General features: G+C 39.8%; 1 protein-coding gene across 1 annotated transcript; it reads left to right on the forward strand.

The window, feature by feature from the left end:
- The first annotated feature begins 3,734 nt into the window (after positions 1–3,734).
- On the forward strand, positions 3,735–16,472 carry PLSCR5 (phospholipid scramblase family, member 5). Its single transcript, XM_008949834.1, has 7 exons — positions 3,735–3,747; positions 6,235–6,389; positions 12,015–12,057; positions 12,875–13,095; positions 14,197–14,358; positions 15,413–15,574; positions 16,434–16,472. The coding sequence occupies exons 1-7, from the start codon at positions 3,735–3,737 to the stop codon at positions 16,470–16,472; spliced, it is 795 nt and encodes a 264-aa protein (XP_008948082.1).
- Positions 16,473–16,859: the final 387 nt, after the last annotated feature.

Raw genomic sequence — 16,859 nt, forward strand, 5'->3', positions numbered from 1 at the left:
TATATATATGTATATATATATTTTTTTTTACCCTCAGCACAGGAAGCAATGCTGGGTAAAAATATAGAAGTTGGAGCTTCTTACTGCACAGGGTCACAGTCTGATACCTGATACAGCATTTCTCCCTGTACTAAAGGCAAGTCTAAGAAAGCGAAGGTTATATAATTCATTATTTTAAAAATGACGTTTTAATTTCACCTATTAAAAATGTATTTTAATGCTAGTGACAACTGATATTTTGAGGAGAGGAAATTTTAAATGGAAATGGCTGTTAGCGATCACCCTTCTTAGCAGCAGGGAAGCTCAGGCATTGCTCAGGGAGGTTTCAGGTGCATTTCATGATAGCTGCCTGCTGGCACAGGCACAGCACTTCCCTGGATGCTTGGACCTCAGTAAGGGCAGGTGGAGATGAGCTGAGCAGTCTTGTGGGCAAATATCTCCCATCAGGTCTACAGGGCAGTTTTCCAAGCAACAGAGAAGATGAAAACAAATCAGACAAATTTTCCTAATACTTGGAATTTTGTTGCTGTCTTCTGTTTTTCTCATGGTGTCTCTGACCACTGGGGAAAGTGGTATTTGTGGAACCATTGCCATACTCTGGCTGTAGGGCATGTAGAAAATAGAAGAGTGATTAGGCTCCAGAAAAGCAACATCTATGCTGAGCCATATGGTATCTCTGCTCTATTGACTCACCTGGTTGTCTGTTAGTATACAGTTTCTCGAGGAAAATCTCTATTTTGGCTCTGTGCTCTCTGGGGCAATGTCTTAGTCAATGGACAAAGTCCTTACAGGCTGCAGTAGTTTGTGTAATACCCACTAACTGCAATGGTGTTTGCACATCAGCTTAGTGGGGATGGATCCCTGTGCTTCTGGAGAAGTGACAGTTACAGAAAATATGAAATGTAACTTTTCTTTAAGGAAAAAACGGAAGATTCTTGATACATAAACTCCTCCAGTCAAGCAGTGCTTGCCCTGATCTAAATAGTCTCATTGGTTTTAATAGATCCATGACAACTTGTGCCTTCTGAGGATATGCCCATCAATTTTTATAAGCTTTACAGGATGGGATGGAACAAGTATATTTTACAGGCAGAAGGAATATTTATATTTACATTTAGCTCCTTTCCTTTTCCTTTTCCTAAATACCTATGAATGTTACAGACGCCCAGCACTCTATATTAGTATTCAGACTCCTAACACAAGAGTAAATGTGGGCAGTGGTCCCCAAGCATCTTCTGTAAGGGGCAGACGTAGCAAGCTTGGTGTCTTGGCAGAATTCCCTTTTGGGTGCTGCCACTCTTCTTCCTGAAATCTTGAAGACTTGGCTAGAAATAGCTGTGCACAATTCTTTAAATGTTTGTCCCAATTTCTTGAAAAATTTTTCCTCTGTGTTTCTAAATAGCATCAAAGTATGGCTGTATTGGTGCCTGGATAAATACGACCAAGTCTTCTGTTCCTGAAGTCCTTAAAAGGACTTCTAATCATGCTTCTAATCATGACTGGAGCAGATTTTAACCAATGAGTGAGTATTTATCAAAAGCAAACAAACAAACACACATCAAAAAAACAAACCCAAACAAACACTGAGATAGAAGCAATTATTAAATACATCATTTTCCTTTAAGGACTTATGCTAATGAAAGACTATTGATTACAAATTCCACAGAAATCTGTTGATATAGTCTACTAAAATTATTACTTCATAATAAAACAATAAGGATAGGATAAGAGGGGACATTGTAAATGGTATGGAAATTCATGAATGAAATGGAAAAACATTAATAAAGTACTTTAATCCAAGTTTTATATCTTTCTATTATCTATTTACTGCAATTTTGTAGATAATGCCAGAAAAATAATTCTTTGAGACAGAAGTGCTTCAGGGAATTGTTCATTTCATGATCTGCAGGATAATGAAACTTGGCTCCTGCAGATGGGTGGATGTCTCTATGCTAGTGTGGTGTACCTTGCTCAGGAGCCCATGACATGGTGCCAGCAGCTCCCAGCACCACCAGGATGCCCTGTCCTAGAGCCCACAAATGCTGTGGGAATGACTGGGATTGGCCCCATGCTATGGGAACTGAATACAGCAGACAGGCTGTGTTGGTGTCCATGGGTTCCTACAGGTCAGCAAGTGAGCTGCTTAGACTTCCCAAAAATGCCTGGAATACATTCTCTCAGCCTATGCCTTTTAGTGTATTTTCTCTGTTTTAGGCACCTTTCTTAATGTACCGCATTTGCTTTATGCATTGACAGAATTAATGGGGTTTTGTTCTTGTTTTCTGTGAGGTAAAGCCTTTATTCATGTTTAAAGGTAGATGAATGCCACCTCACTTGAGTTTTCATCTGTCATTTTTCAAAGGTAGATTTACTGTATTTATCCAGAGCTTCCCCTCTCCTTCTTTCTTCTTTGTTGAGGCTTTGTCTGTGCTCTCTGAGTTAGATCCTCTACTCCAAAGAAACACATCTTTGGCAGGGAGAAAGGATGTAAAAACTTCTAGTAATTCTTAGTCTTTATTTCCAGTGATGTCAAACTTCTTAGTCCAGAAAGATTTGTTTAGTGCCCCTTTTTCAGCAACCCAAGTTTTTGCCTGTGGGCTGCCCTCTTCACCTGCTGTTTCCAGCATGTATTCTTGCCTCAGATAGTCCTCAGCAGCATCTTCCTGAGCTGTAAACTGTGGACTTGGATCTGCTCAGAAATGCTCCTACAGACCATTTCAAAGCAGTAGGACTTGCAGTAGCAGAGAGACCAGAAAATGGTCCCAAATACCTCACTCTGCTCTGCTGGGCTCTATGCATAGGCTCTGCCATTTTTTCAGCCATGTATCGTATAGGTCTGCAGCTTGCATGTGCATGGTGATCTCCATGGAGACTTGGGCACTGGAGGCAGAAACATGAGCTGGTAAATTAAGGTTACTCCTTAACTCCCTCCTTCTCCTCCTTTCCTCTCAATGCAATGAGAGTGATTACATATGTCAAGTTTTGTATGGATGGTGCTTGTCTGCAGTCAAGCACTGCCAATCTGTTTTAATTCTCCAAATCCAGTTTAAATGCCTGACATGGATCATCAGAGCCCTGCATGGGTGTGTGTGGGGGGTGTGTGCGGAGGGCAGTGGGGAACAGAGGGGGCAACAGGATCATCTTCTGGGTCTGGGTGCAGGTATGAGATCCCTTGTAAGGGGGGCTGATGCTACACAGATGGAATACAGGTAAAAATCCAAGGTAGCTTTTCTTGCTCTGTGCATGGGAAATGTTGACTGGGGGCCAGCAGTAGGGAAATGCAGGTAATTAGCTCCTCTGTCTTTACTAGATACCCTGAAGAAATAGAAACATAAATATTGAATTATAAAGATAGAATTTGTGTAGTCTCAGAATATATACATACATTATAAAGTAGGTCTATGTATTCAGTTAGCCAGTGGGTACACTGAAGTTTTGCTTCTTTGTATTCACAGAACACTTCTTCCCTTTTCCATTTGTGCAAAAGACTTGAAATGAATAATGTTTTTCTTGTTTGTTAGCATCATCTCCCCCTGTTGTCCATCGACATAAAATGCAGTGTTCTGGAACATGAGAAAGGCAATACACTTCCTCCAGTTCTTTGTAAGCCGATACGAAGTAGACAGACACCTTCTGAAGTTTTGTGCATGCTGTGCTCTTTTTTTCTTTGCTGCAACAAGAAAAGCCTTCTCTTTTAACCTGGCTTCCTTTGAAGAAGTAACTCAGGAAGCTTCATGGCCTCTCAAGGTAAGTGCATCTATAGTCTGTATTTTTAGATCATGTTTACAGAAAACTCAGTCTTGTACGTTTCCAGCAATCAGCAGTCTGATGAAATGAGAGTTTCAGGCTAAAACCACATCAGGCAAAGCACAGTTCTTATGGCTTCCTTTAATTTTTCAGCATTCAAGAGGCTCCTAAGGAGAATAAAATCTATACTAGAATGTTATTTGAATAAAATATGTTATAAAATGTTAACATCTACATTCAATCAGAAAATTTAGTGTTTGCATCTTTGTGCTTAAACCTGTCAGAACAGAATGTATGGGAAGGGCACGTACTGAGCCAAGGGTACCACTATTTTTGCATACTTCTTTCCTATTCCGATTTGAAAATACCAAATCAGCAACTGCTTTTCGCTCTCAAAACTGGCCAGAGTCCTGATAACTATCTAGGGAAAAGAAATACCTGAAGAATAACTAGATTTAATCAGATTACTGCTATCCGGGTTCATCCTGCTCATGTGTTGCCTTTTAGCAGCAGCCGGGTGGGTACTCAGGGCTACAGGCAAACATTGCAGCATGCTGATCTACCAGCCTTCTAAATGCATTTTCTCTATGCTTTCACATACTTAAACTAAGCAGAAGGACACAAATGTGAAGAAAAAACCCATATGAACACAACTCCACAGAGATGACCCTATTGTGTCATACAGAGGCAGATATTGGGAGTTTCAGCAATGTCTATTTACACTGGCAAAATGTTTACTCCTCTTTGTTGCCCCTCAAATACTCATGACATTCTGCATTTAAAGCACTAAGAGATATACAGCAGCAGGTAGGTTGTATTCTTGCAATGTAGTTATTTTTATTTTGCTTATCTTTAGCCATGTAAAAGAGATCTGATTTTGTGTATTTTTAATACATAGTAGTTAGCAGAAGCAGCAACTAGTAATGTTGTGTAATATGATTTTCATAATGAAGGAACTTGATAATATACTTCTTTCAGGAACAAATAATGATACAAATTATGTTTGTACAGAATACTCACTGTAGCATATGGTAACTTTTAAATTTTTCCATACCATAAATAAAGTGGGGAACATCCACAAAAATAGATAACATGTCAGAGTAGCTTGGATGGCTTCAATATTTAGTGCATTTCCTATTTGTTTTTTGTATAGGTTAAAATTTGACAGAGCTACAATTTGTTGTCTTTTTTTTTCTCTTTATTATTCAAGAATAACACTAACACTCGGCCACTTCATGGCATTTCATGTAACAACAAGAGTTATGGTGGTAACAGAACCCTGTGAGGCAAAATGATGCAGAGGAGCATATGAAATATTTATTACCCAGTTATACATTTTTAAAAGCCAGCTACAAATTCAAAGGGGTACTTCTTCTTCCTGTGGTCTCAGATTTTGAAAGAAAGCAGTGGCTGCAAAGACAAATTAAGATCAAAAATGATTAAATGATGAATCAGCCACAGTGAGTTCAAATAACGCTAAAGGATCTCATTTAAACCCACAACAGCAAAAGAGAGCTTCAGACTTAGAGCCAAAATTCCTTCTGGATCTGAAACCTCATCATGCCTAAGTATTGTCACACACAAGATACAAATGATCAGTTTTGGGACTGCTTTACTGCCAAAGCACAGGGGCTCAGCTTAACAACACAGATTTGCCATTTATATGTGGAGAGCTTCAGCTTGCTCTTGTTCTGGCAGAGCCAGTGTTACTGAAGGCTGTGGAAAGATGCTCGTAGTAAAAGCAGTAAGAGCACGGTGAGAATCAAATGGCTACGGTGACCATTGCACTGTGGGAGCTGGTGCCTGCGTGTAACAAGTGCCTGTAACAGCAAATACTCCCATTACCTCCACACTACCACCCAAGGTAACCATTGCTGTGCCCTACAGGATGTGTTTGCAATAGCAAACCAGAAAACACAGCTGAAAGATATCTGATCTTTTCATTCAGGTAATAATGAATAACACACTGTAGAGACTTTGGTACCAGGGTTGTAACATCCAGGTTGAGGAATCTGATATCCCTGGAAAGGTTATCTCTAATTAACAGAAAATATGCATGCCCTCAGGATGCTAGAAAGAAGCAAGCCCTCAGCAGCTCAGTGTACATCAGCATGCAGAGCAGCTCATGGGGTGCAGGGCTGAGCGACCTGAGCTGAGGAGCTTGTGGACACCCTGAAGGCGAGTCCGGACCAGCTCTGGCCCTGTCACACAGACTGAGTGCTCACAAGCTGTCAGAGCAGACTAGGTGCCCTCTAAGACCATGTCTCCTGGTTTAGCTTCATCTACAGTGATGGTAATTTGCATACTTTAAGACTGCTTTATGAAGTGAGCGTAGGACCTCCAGATTTGTTTCAGATCCTCACTGATCTGAACTAAAATGCTGATATAGTCATAGCTGTTTTGCCCTGCTCAATTCTAGTGTTTTTGTTGTTGTTGTTGTTGTTGTTGTTGTTTTGTTTGTTTGTTTTTTCTTCTTTTCTCCTGCAGGTTCTCAGGCACAAACCAACCCAATATATAAGGATTACCTCCCTGGTTCTTCTGACCTTCCTGTACAGAGTAAGCCTAAAAATGAACCAATAAGTCTCTGGAAGGAAACATCACACACTCATAACCTGCCACCTGGTCTGGAGTATCTGAATGAGGTCCTGAATCTTTCCAGATGTTAGAATTGTTTTGTTTTCCTTGTAGACTTCTTTGATACATTGGGGGATGAGGTTATTGTGTTTTGTTGTTTTGTTCTTTTTCTTGTGGGAGGGGCAGATGGAGAGTCTTTTTTCTTGTTTGATATTACTATGAAATAAGAAGTGTAGGAATGACAAGTCCTTTCCTCATTGCTGCCATTCATTTTTATAGACATCCATCGAGTGCATGCAGCATTCTCTGCATCAAACCCATGGTTTTCTTTCTTCTAGAACTTTTTCTAGGTCATAGTATGAGCACTTTCATTGTCCATTCCCCATTCCGATAGTTTCATTACACCTCCTTAAGAGCTCACCTTCAAGGAAATGGCTGTAAAACTCTGACTGCCCGGTATGGGCAGGGGCAGAATCAGGCCCCCAGCGTAGTCAGGCTGTGGTTCTGATACATAGGCTTCTTCTGTGTTTGTACTTCAGCGGTGCCAGGAAACATTTATTTTACTAAAAGTCTGCACTTTTGGTAGTACAGAAGCAGACATTGAAGGTATTTTATATTTGGAGCCAAGTTACCTAGATAGCTAATGAAACTGAGAGACCCTTCAGAAACAATCTCACAGGTGAAGTCATGATTTTTATTTCACAGTGCCCATGCATAAAATTATATGTGTTGTCAATTACATAAACATTTGCTCACAGACTGTGGGAGCTACATTTTTTAGTCTGAAAGTGATTGTAACTGCTTGGCAGGTTACATGTTCAGTCTCCTGTACAAGCATGAATTACACCTCAGATTTACCCATACAATGTAAGCAAGCATATGTTATTCCTCCATTTTATAGAAGATTTACATCTGAGAAAGACAAAAGAGCAGGTTGTCAGAACTGCAGCTAGAACTCAAGACCTCGTTCATGCTTATTCTGAGCTAAATAACCACAAGTCTGTGCTGCAGCCCATGCTAATTATTCTCAATTTTCTCTGTAGTCTGAAAAGTGGAAGGCAGGTGTGCAATGCTGATGAGTGGCATATACTCACAGCTAGAGTTTCCATGTGTTATAGAATATTTTGGTGTGCAATGCTGAAGTCATACTGACTGTGTGACTATTGAAACAACCTTATACAGGATAGATGGAGCAGAAAGGTGATCTGACCAGCAGGGAGAGGGCTGCCTACAGGTTGAATGTGGGATAGATTCACAGCTGCCAGGATGATCCACTGGGATTTATCCCCATGGACTAAGATTTTCACATAATGAAGTTCTCAAAAGAATGGAGATGTTTCTAACAGAACTGGGAATTTTTGATGCCATTGGGAAGACTGGAATACTGTGCACCCTTCTGGTTGTGTGTGTATTGGGCAAAGGTGGGTCCATATTGAAACAGGTGAAAGCAAGTACCACAGAAAAGACATGGGAAATTGAGAACCTGCTTTAAAAAGACTGCAATTGTTTCATCTTTAGATTGAAAAAAACCTACCAGAAAAGGGACCAAGACAGAATACCTAGAAGAGTAAACAAACTGGGGGAAAAAGAAAATTTCTAGAATTATATTACCAGAAGAAAGATTATAGCAAGTGGTTGTGAATAAATATAGGATACCAAACAGAAATGAAGTTCTGGTATTGTCTCCAGCAGGAGTGGAAAAGACAGCTGGATAGATTTAAGAAAGCTGAATATATTTCTTAATAAGACCATGTTATGTTTGACTCTGAAACAAGGATCCAAATTTGATGAATCTCAGAGAGATCCCTACAGTCTTACTCTAATCAGCAGCTCAAGGACAGAGCATATAGTGCTGGATGAGAGAAAAAGAAAATATCTGTCCTGTATGTTAAGGCCAGGCAGCAATATTTCACTCTGCAAATACACATCCAGAGTCAGCCAGCCTGAGGAGCAATTTGCTCAGCTGTTCAAGGTGCACCAGAGAAGGGCAATAAACCGCTTCTGCCTTGGCAGATGGATGCCATGCTTCCTATAATTATCACAGAGTGCTACTCTTTAAACAACTCCCTACAAAAATAGTTATCCAAACCTCATTATTATCTTCCAGATCACAGCCACAGTTCGAGGAATTGTCCAACGTCCATCACAAAAATTTAGGGAACTTTTTCCCATAGCAGGAATAGACAAATGAATCCTTGGAAAAGAATTTTCCAAGTAGCTCAGCATGTTTTATTGGGTGTGGGGGGCAAACATACTCTCCACAGACAAGAAAAGGTTAAGGTATTGAATGCTTTATTTGCCTCAGTCTTCCATAGTAAGACTAATTGTTCTCTGAGTGCCTGGCCCCCTGAGCTGGAAAACAGAGACAGGGAGCAGAATGAAATATATCCCCTATAATCCACGAAAGAAATGATCAGAAGTCTACTACAACACTTAGATACACACAAGTCCATGGGGCCAAATGGGTACTAAGGGACCTGGAGGAAGTGCTCACAAAGCCATTTTCCATCATTTATCAGCAGTCCTGGCCAACTGGGGAGGTCTTCATTGACTGGATGTTAGCAAATGTGGTGCCCACCTATAAAAAGGGCCAGAAGGAGTATCCTGGGAAGTACAAGCCTGCCAATCTGTCCTCACTGCCAGGGAAGGTTATCTAGAAGATCATCCTGAGTGCCATCACACAGCACATACAGGACAAGCAGGCAATCAGGCCCAGCCAGCATGGGTTTATGAAAGGCAGGTCCCGCTTGACTCACATGATCTCCTTCTGTGACAAGGTGACCTACTTAGTGGATAAGGGAAAGGTTATGGTTGTTTACCTGGATTGTAGTAAAGCTTTTGACACCGTTTCCCAGACCATTCTCCCGGAGAAACTGCCTGCTTATGGCTTGGATAGATGTACGCTTTGCTGGGTCAATAATTGGCTGGATCCAAATAGTGGTGGTGAACAGAGTTAAATCCAGTTAGTGGTCAGTCATTAGTGGTGTTCCTCAGGGCTCAGTACTGGGGCAAGTTCTGTTTAATATCTTTATCAATGATCTGGATAGGGGGATTGAGGGCACCCTCAATAACGTTGCAGATGACACCAAGTTAGGTGTGAGTGTTGATCTTGAAGTTAGAGAGGCTCTACAGAGGGATCTGAACAAGCTGGATCGATTGGCTGAAGCCAATGGTGTGACACTGAACAAGGCCAAGTGCCGGGTCCTGCACTCGGGTCACAACCACCCCAAGCAATGCTACAGGCTTGGGGAAGAGTGGCTAGAATCTGCTCAGTGGAAAAGCACGTAGGGGTGATGGTCAATAGCTGGCTGAATACAAGCCAGCAGTGTGCCCAGGTGGCCAAGAAGGCCAACAGCATCCTGGCTTATATCGGAAACACTGTGGCCAGCAGGAGTAGGGAAGTGACTGTTCTCCTGAACTTGGCACTGGTGAGGCTGCACCTCAAATACTGTGTTCAGTTTTGAGCCTCTCACTCCAAGATGGACATTGAGGTGCTGGAGTGTGTCCCAGAAATAGGAATGAAGCTGGTGAAGGGTCTAATGAACAAGTCTACGAGAGGCGGACGAAGGAACTAGGGTTGTTTAGCCTGGAGAAAAGAAAGCTCAAGGGATATGTTATTGCTCTCTACAACTACCTGAATGGAGGTTGTACAGGGTGTACCTGTAGGAGATGGGGGTCCCAAGTATAAGGGGTAGGACAAGAGGAAATGGCCTCAAGTTGCACCATGGGAGGTTTAAGTTGGATATGAGGAAAAAATTATTCACTAAAAGAGCTGTAAAAGCACTGGAACATACTGCCTAGGGAAGTGGTGGGGTCACCATCCCTGGAGGTCTTTAAAGGATGTATTGGTGTGGTGCTGAGGGCATGGTTTAGTGGTGGACGTGGCACTGGTGGGTTAACAGTTGGACTTGATGATCTTAAAGGTGTCTTCCAATCAAAACAATTCTATGATTCTACATTGTGCCACCATACAGGCTTAGTCAATATTGTAAAACGCTTCTTAGTTTAGACTTGGTTAGACTGATCAGATGTAAATTTAATTTCCATAAAGCTGAATATAAAGAACTAGATGTGTATAAGGACTTTTAACATATCTGAACTCAGGAGGACTCAGCCTCTTGTAAATCAAAGGTCTTTAGATGATTTCAAATGCAAGTGCAGAATACCCGTAATCTACAAGTACCCCAGTAAGAGACACATCAGAATAGCTGCCTTGCAGAAAGCAGTGAAGGGCAAAACATGCCTAACAAGGGATCCTGCCAGGTTGTTCGACGTTGTTTCTATGTTGTTCACAATAAACCAATACACAGGCCAAAATCACTGAAAGCTTTTAACACTTCAGACTCATTAATTTTCCCTTCCCTGTGAAAGTCTATGTGGAGCAAGAAATTGATATTAGCATCAGTATTAAAATATTAAAATAGCCCGACCATATTTAACTTGTTTATTCATTTTTCATCAGCAGAGTTCTTCCCATGAGCTCCAAGAGTTTACGTCTCTCATGAAACTTAAGCAACAAACAGCAATGACTCTTGGGAGAAAATTTTTAAGTCCAAATATTTTTTATTATTTCAATTACTAGCATGCACATTTCAGAGATTAATGAAAGGGATAAAGAAGTTTCTCTTATAACAGCTTTTCTTTGCAGCCTGAACTAGCTGCAGGAGATGACTAGAACTGACAAATGGCTACAACAGTTTGAGTACGTACTAGGCAAAATGTATCAGTTGTAAAATATACAGATGCTGGAAAGCTGTGACATGCTGGTCTCAAGGTCACTGTGTGCTTTCTGTCTGCAGCTGAGAGTAGTGGCAAAATTCTGTGCTAAGCATTTGCCCATCAGGAATTTAAAGGAAAGAGATTAGCAAAGCCTGAACTATTACATAAAACAGGCACAAAAAGTCATAAAACTGAAAGGTAGACTGAAATTAAGTCTTGCTGGTTTTATAATACTAATGACTGCTCTCTAAAAAAGAATAATGTCAAAGAACCATAAGCATAGCAAAGATGAGTATCATGGCAAAGAGATTTTCTCCTGCATTTTTAGCCATCTCCCCAGGGAAGACATTTTCACCCAGCCAAGGCTTTCTCTGGGGAGCTGTTGTTTTGTTCATTCTGGCAGCCTGGTGTGATTGTTTGCCAGATTTAGGGTGCAGAATTCCTAGTGTCTGAGATCAGAGCATTAAATCTCATGTGTGCTGTTGTTGGCATCACCTGATTGCCTTGCTGGGCTGCTCCAGTGGGGCCCTTTGGGATATGGCTACAGAATGTATTGAGCTTGAGCCTAAACTCATTCACTCCTGCACTGCCATTGTGCCTAGTGCTAAGTTTAGCTTTGGGGCAAGGGGCTTCCTCTCTCCAAACCAGGGGGGAGGAACTGGAGTGAGAAGTGGGTCCTGCTCCTCACACAGATCTTTCCATTGCTGTTGTCTCCCTCATTCCTCCAGTGAAGATTATTTTTCTTCAGAGGGGTGAATTACACGACCACAGTACCAAATGTCACGCTCTTCAGTCATCATTTCAGAGAGATGTCTAAAGTGTGACTTGAGATAGCCCTTAGGCGCACAGCTTGTGCACCTCTGGAAGGGAAGAAATCCTAATAACAGAGAGATAAGCAATAAAAATAGACAGATGATCACCGGCAGCAGCAGACCTTTCTAACACCCACCATCTTATTTATTGTTTTTAAACAGCTGGACCGGATAATTATTCATCAGCAAGTGGAACTCCTTGAAGGTATGGTGTAATCCTTATCACTCTCTAACAGTGCTGGTACACAGACGTCTCCAAAAAGCTTCCAAGTCTTTCACCCCACCTCGTCAAAGTCATTGAAAAGCCTCCTGCTGACCCAGCGTCAGGCCTATAATGTGGTGTTACTGTGGTGAAAGCTCACTTTATGCCTCATCTGCAGCAAACCAATGCAGAAAGATTACAACGGGTAATCTCTACACCAGTCCTAAATGCTCTCCCCCAGACACCTACATCTCAAAGTTATTGAAGTTTAACCATCTTTCCAATTCATGGAAAAAAATTCTTGTCTTTAATATGAGAAGCTGTAAGAAGCATACAAACAAAGGCAAGTCAGAAGACACAAAATAAAGCATAAGAGTTTCTATTTACACAGTTTCTCAGAATTTCAAAGTACTGAACAAGTATTTAGTTCTTCAAGCAAAACATTTTCTAATGTATTTCTCTCATTCACAATTTTTTTTGGATAGCTCACTGGATTAAAGTTTTGTTACTGAAGTGGGACAGCCTCATATTGTTATTTTTCACCGATGATTAAGTAAGAAAAAGCCTAAACTAAACCTCAGGATCTGAATTCTGTTTTGTGATATGTTTTTAGTATACAGCTAATCAAAGTCTTTGAACTAAATGTTCCTTCAAAATGCAGACCTGACATTATTATTTTTTTATAATTGTATATATTCTTGGTGTCATTATTTCAAAACAATTTTTTAAATAGTCTCTGTCCTATAGATTTTTAGAATATATGCTAATATATATACTAACATTACACTAAGGTAATGTTCTACTTGTTTTGCTTTACTAGCCATACTTGGCACAGAGACCTCCAGCAAATATGAAATAAAAAACCATTTGGGACAAAGAGTTTACTTTGCAGTAGAAGAAAATGATTGCTTTGATCGCAACTTGTGTTCACCTATAAGGTCTTTCACCATCAGGATTGTTGATAACACCGGCCGAGAAGTGATTACAGTGAACAGACCCTTGAGGTGCAACAGCTGCTGGTTCCCCTGCTTCCTGCAAGAGGTGAGTGAATCCTAATTGCCTTTTGTCTGAGCATCTCCCTGTATGTGCACAGCATTAATGAAGCCTTGTGCAGCCTCTTGGAGGATGGCAGGAAGGAATTCACACCCACCTCCCAGCCTTCGGGACTGAGTGACTTCATTCAGCAGTAAGTATCGATAAAGGAGGCCCTGTTATGAGTCAGCTGCCCAGCATGCCTCCTCCCTTCCATGGGACTTTGCTTTCCTGACAGCCCAAATAAAGCTTTTGTGTCTGATAATAGAGATATCTCTCCAGCCAGGTAACATCCCAAAACACTGTTTGCCCTGACACAGTCTGTTAGTACTACAGATGGAAATCACCCACTGTACTCCTAGAGTGTAAAGGACTGGAAATCTCTGGGGGCCACTAGTGCATGTGAGCGTGACTGGGAACAATCTCCCTGAGGAGGTCAATGCTTCACTCCATGGCTCTGGCTCTTCAAGGCCATATATCTCCAGGAAACTGCAGAACCAGTGAAAAATGCAGATCCTAGAGCGTATCAGATTTTTTCTCCTTATTTTTGACTTTTCTTTATTCAGACATCTTTCTTGTTTTACAAAAATGTTTTATAGATTAACTCATCTACCTGCTTCCTCAGTACTGCATCAGGATTTTTTTAAAAAAGGTCCTTTGCTAGCATGGCTATTATATGGAAAACCTTATAGGATACTCACTGATTACAATAACAAAAACTGCCCACAATATATGTTTTTTTTATCAAATCTTACATTATATGTAAGGTGTCAGCTTCTGGTGCAGTTTTTGAGCTTCATATTGTCCACTATATTTAAAACCACCATTAGACAGCCTTGTAATATCCAGTTCAGTTTGTCAAGTTAAATATAATTACATTCAATAAATACATATTTTCATAGAATCATAGAATCCTTCAGGTTGGAAGAGACCTTTAAGATCATCAAGTCCAACCATCAAGCCAACACTACTAAGTCCTCTGCTAAAGCAGAATCATAATCATAATCTCTCAGGGTATTTTGTCATTATATAAACAATATAATATTATTGACAAATACACTAATACAAAATTAGTTTATAAGCTTTCTTTAATTTTCTTTTGTTTGCTAGTTGGAAGTTCAGTCTCCACCAGGCACAACAGCGGGATACGTTGTACAGAACTGGGACCCTTTTCTGCCAAAGTTTACTATACAGAACGAAAGCAAAGAAGATGTACTGAAAATAATTGGCCCATATGCAACTTGTGGCTGTTTTGAAGATGTTGACTTTGAGGTATGTTTCTTATGTTAAGAATTTTGAAGTTCTACTACTTTGAATAAATTTCTCACTCAAAAATCCTGTTATTCTACCCTTAAAAATATTATACATTGCAATAATTATGGAACAGAAGTATAGTGATGTGCATTGGAGCTCCTGACTTGTACACTTAGATTCTTACAGATTTTTCTGGACAGGGGCAACATTTTCTTCAAGGAAATAAATATGTTCCTAAGTGAAATCCTGGTCCACTGTAGTCCATGAGCACACAGCCATTGATTTTGGTAGGCTCAGAGTTTCATCCCTACAGTCACGCATTCACTGTTACCTTACACGTAGTTCCTTGAAGCCAGTGACATTGAATCTGCTGCCTTCATTACTCTCAGACTGAAAACTATGGCCAGGATTACTTTCCAACATATCTATATCCACCTTGACCACAATCCTCAGGAGAAAAATAACTCTGAGGAGCCACTGAGATATTTAAGGGATGAGAAGGAGAATGGGAGTTATTAAAAAAAACCCTGGACAGAGTTTTCTGATGTAAGCAAAGCACTTTGCCTTAGTTAAGGAATCATAAAAGAGCTTCTGTGTTGATTAAGGCATTAGCCAAATCAGAAGACTTCAGTGGATATTGTCCAAAATGTCAATATACTGAGAGAAAGATGCAGATGGCTACATAATTGAGAATGTATCTGTCAGCTGCAGGAGACAGTGGTCCATAGCAATGGTACTGCTGTGACTTGGAGCATGTCAGACACATGAGACAGGAAAAAAAAATCACAGTGAAAGAAAAGCAAAAGTGGTATAAAATTTCACAATTGCTTTCCTCCACTTTTCTGTTAGCTCTGAAGATGCTGATGTTTACAAACTTGAGACCTTTTAATGTGTGCCAGTCCTAAAGGCAAATCTGACCTTAATAGAGCATCTAAATTATAACAAGAAAAGAAGAACCTGGCAAGTATAGCATACAGTGTGTGTCAGGGCACAGTCATTAATTATGTGAATATAATCAGCATGTACTTGATTTATTTATGCCTAGGTAGTTTTATGCTTTTTATTTGTGCAGGTAAAAGCTCTCAATGAGATGTCAACAATTGGCAAAATTTCCAAGTACTGGTCTGGATTTGTAAACAATGTCTTTACCAACACTGCCAACTTTGGGATCCAGGTCCCTGTCGATCTTGATGTGAGAATCAAGGCAGTAATGATTGGTGCTTGTTTCCTCATTGTAAGTATGCAAAATCGAGAGGGAGATATATAAAAACATTTTTTAATTTTTATGGCCACTTTTTTTTTTTTGTTTGGTTGTTTTGGTTTTTTTTTGTTGTTATTTGCTGAGCATCTTTCAGTTCCTAAATTTTTGCTTATTAAACTCTTTAAATAGTATTTCACATGTAGTTCAATACCTTGCTTGGCAGGATCAGATAGGAACATACATGTCAAACATACTGAACTCCCCAAACCCCTTATGTGTTGTGTTTTAGTGGGTGTACGAACCAGAACAAAAGCTATGTTATTTCTAATGGTATTTTCAAACAATGAGTGTCACTTCAATAGTTCTGTTGAGTGTTGTGTGTAACACCTTCAGGTCATGTATTTTCCCTAAAAAATCCATTCTGAAGATAATTGTAAGATAAGAATTATATGAAAAGGAGAATACTCACCACTAGGGATAAGCATGAAGTTAAGATGTATGTTTTCTGGAATTACAAATTCATATATGCTGTATACTTCTTTTGCCAATACTAGTGTGTAAATCTTGACATGTAATGGTTTCAAAATAGTCTGTGATATTTACATCAGAGAACGTAAAACAAAAGGACAAAACTCTTTAAACTATTCAGTGAAAAGTGTTGGATTAAAACAGCAACAACACTTCAGAAATTTTGGTTATATTAGGATAGGAATGTAACTCTTATGACACAATTTTTCAGTTGTCCAAAGCTCCTGTTGCTCAGTGGCAGAGTAACAGAAAACAATTGACTAATCTAATTACTTTATGTAACAAAAGCCTGCAAGTAAGACTTTTTATAGTAATAATTGCATATTTGTACCTTCCACATCATTCACAGTTTATTTATTTGTAGGACTTAATGTTCTTTGAAAAATCTTTGGATGGATTATAACAAGATGACGGAAACAATAAAATATGCAGAATATGTTTCAGTAAGTAAAACTGAGCATAAATTGATCTTCTTGCTTTGAAGACTTATATGTCTAGATGCTTTCTAATTCTTTTTCATTTTCTTCCAGAAATCCCTTGAGCATTGGACATGATTTTGAACTGTGCAAATCCTTGTTCCTTATAGGAAAAGATAAGGAGCTAATGATGATGTTTATTAAAATAAATCTCATGTAAATAATAATTTCCCAGTTACATTTTATGTGTGTTGTAGCTAAACACAGACTTTTCACACAGAGCACCGTTGCTTTGGAACAGAGCTATTCTCTTCTTTCTCTTTTGATGTTCCTGCATGGGAAATCATGAAAGATTAGACGAAGGCTTGCAGTGT

Source organism: Merops nubicus, unplaced genomic scaffold (genome assembly GCF_000691845.1).
Source record: "Merops nubicus isolate BGI_N331 unplaced genomic scaffold, ASM69184v1 scaffold6461, whole genome shotgun sequence".
Lineage (NCBI taxonomy): Eukaryota > Metazoa > Chordata > Aves > Coraciiformes > Meropidae > Merops > Merops nubicus.

What these genes read in the sequence shown, in the direction of transcription:
- PLSCR5 (XM_008949834.1), top strand. An exon ending in GTCTGGAGTATCTGAATGAG is followed by an intron (nt 6,390 to 12,014) that starts GTCCTGAATCTT and finishes GTTTTTAAACAG; the next exon opens with CTGGACCGGATAATTATTCA. An exon ending in GCAAGTGGAACTCCTTGAAG is followed by an intron (nt 12,058 to 12,874) that starts GTATGGTGTAAT and finishes TTGCTTTACTAG; the next exon opens with CCATACTTGGCACAGAGACC.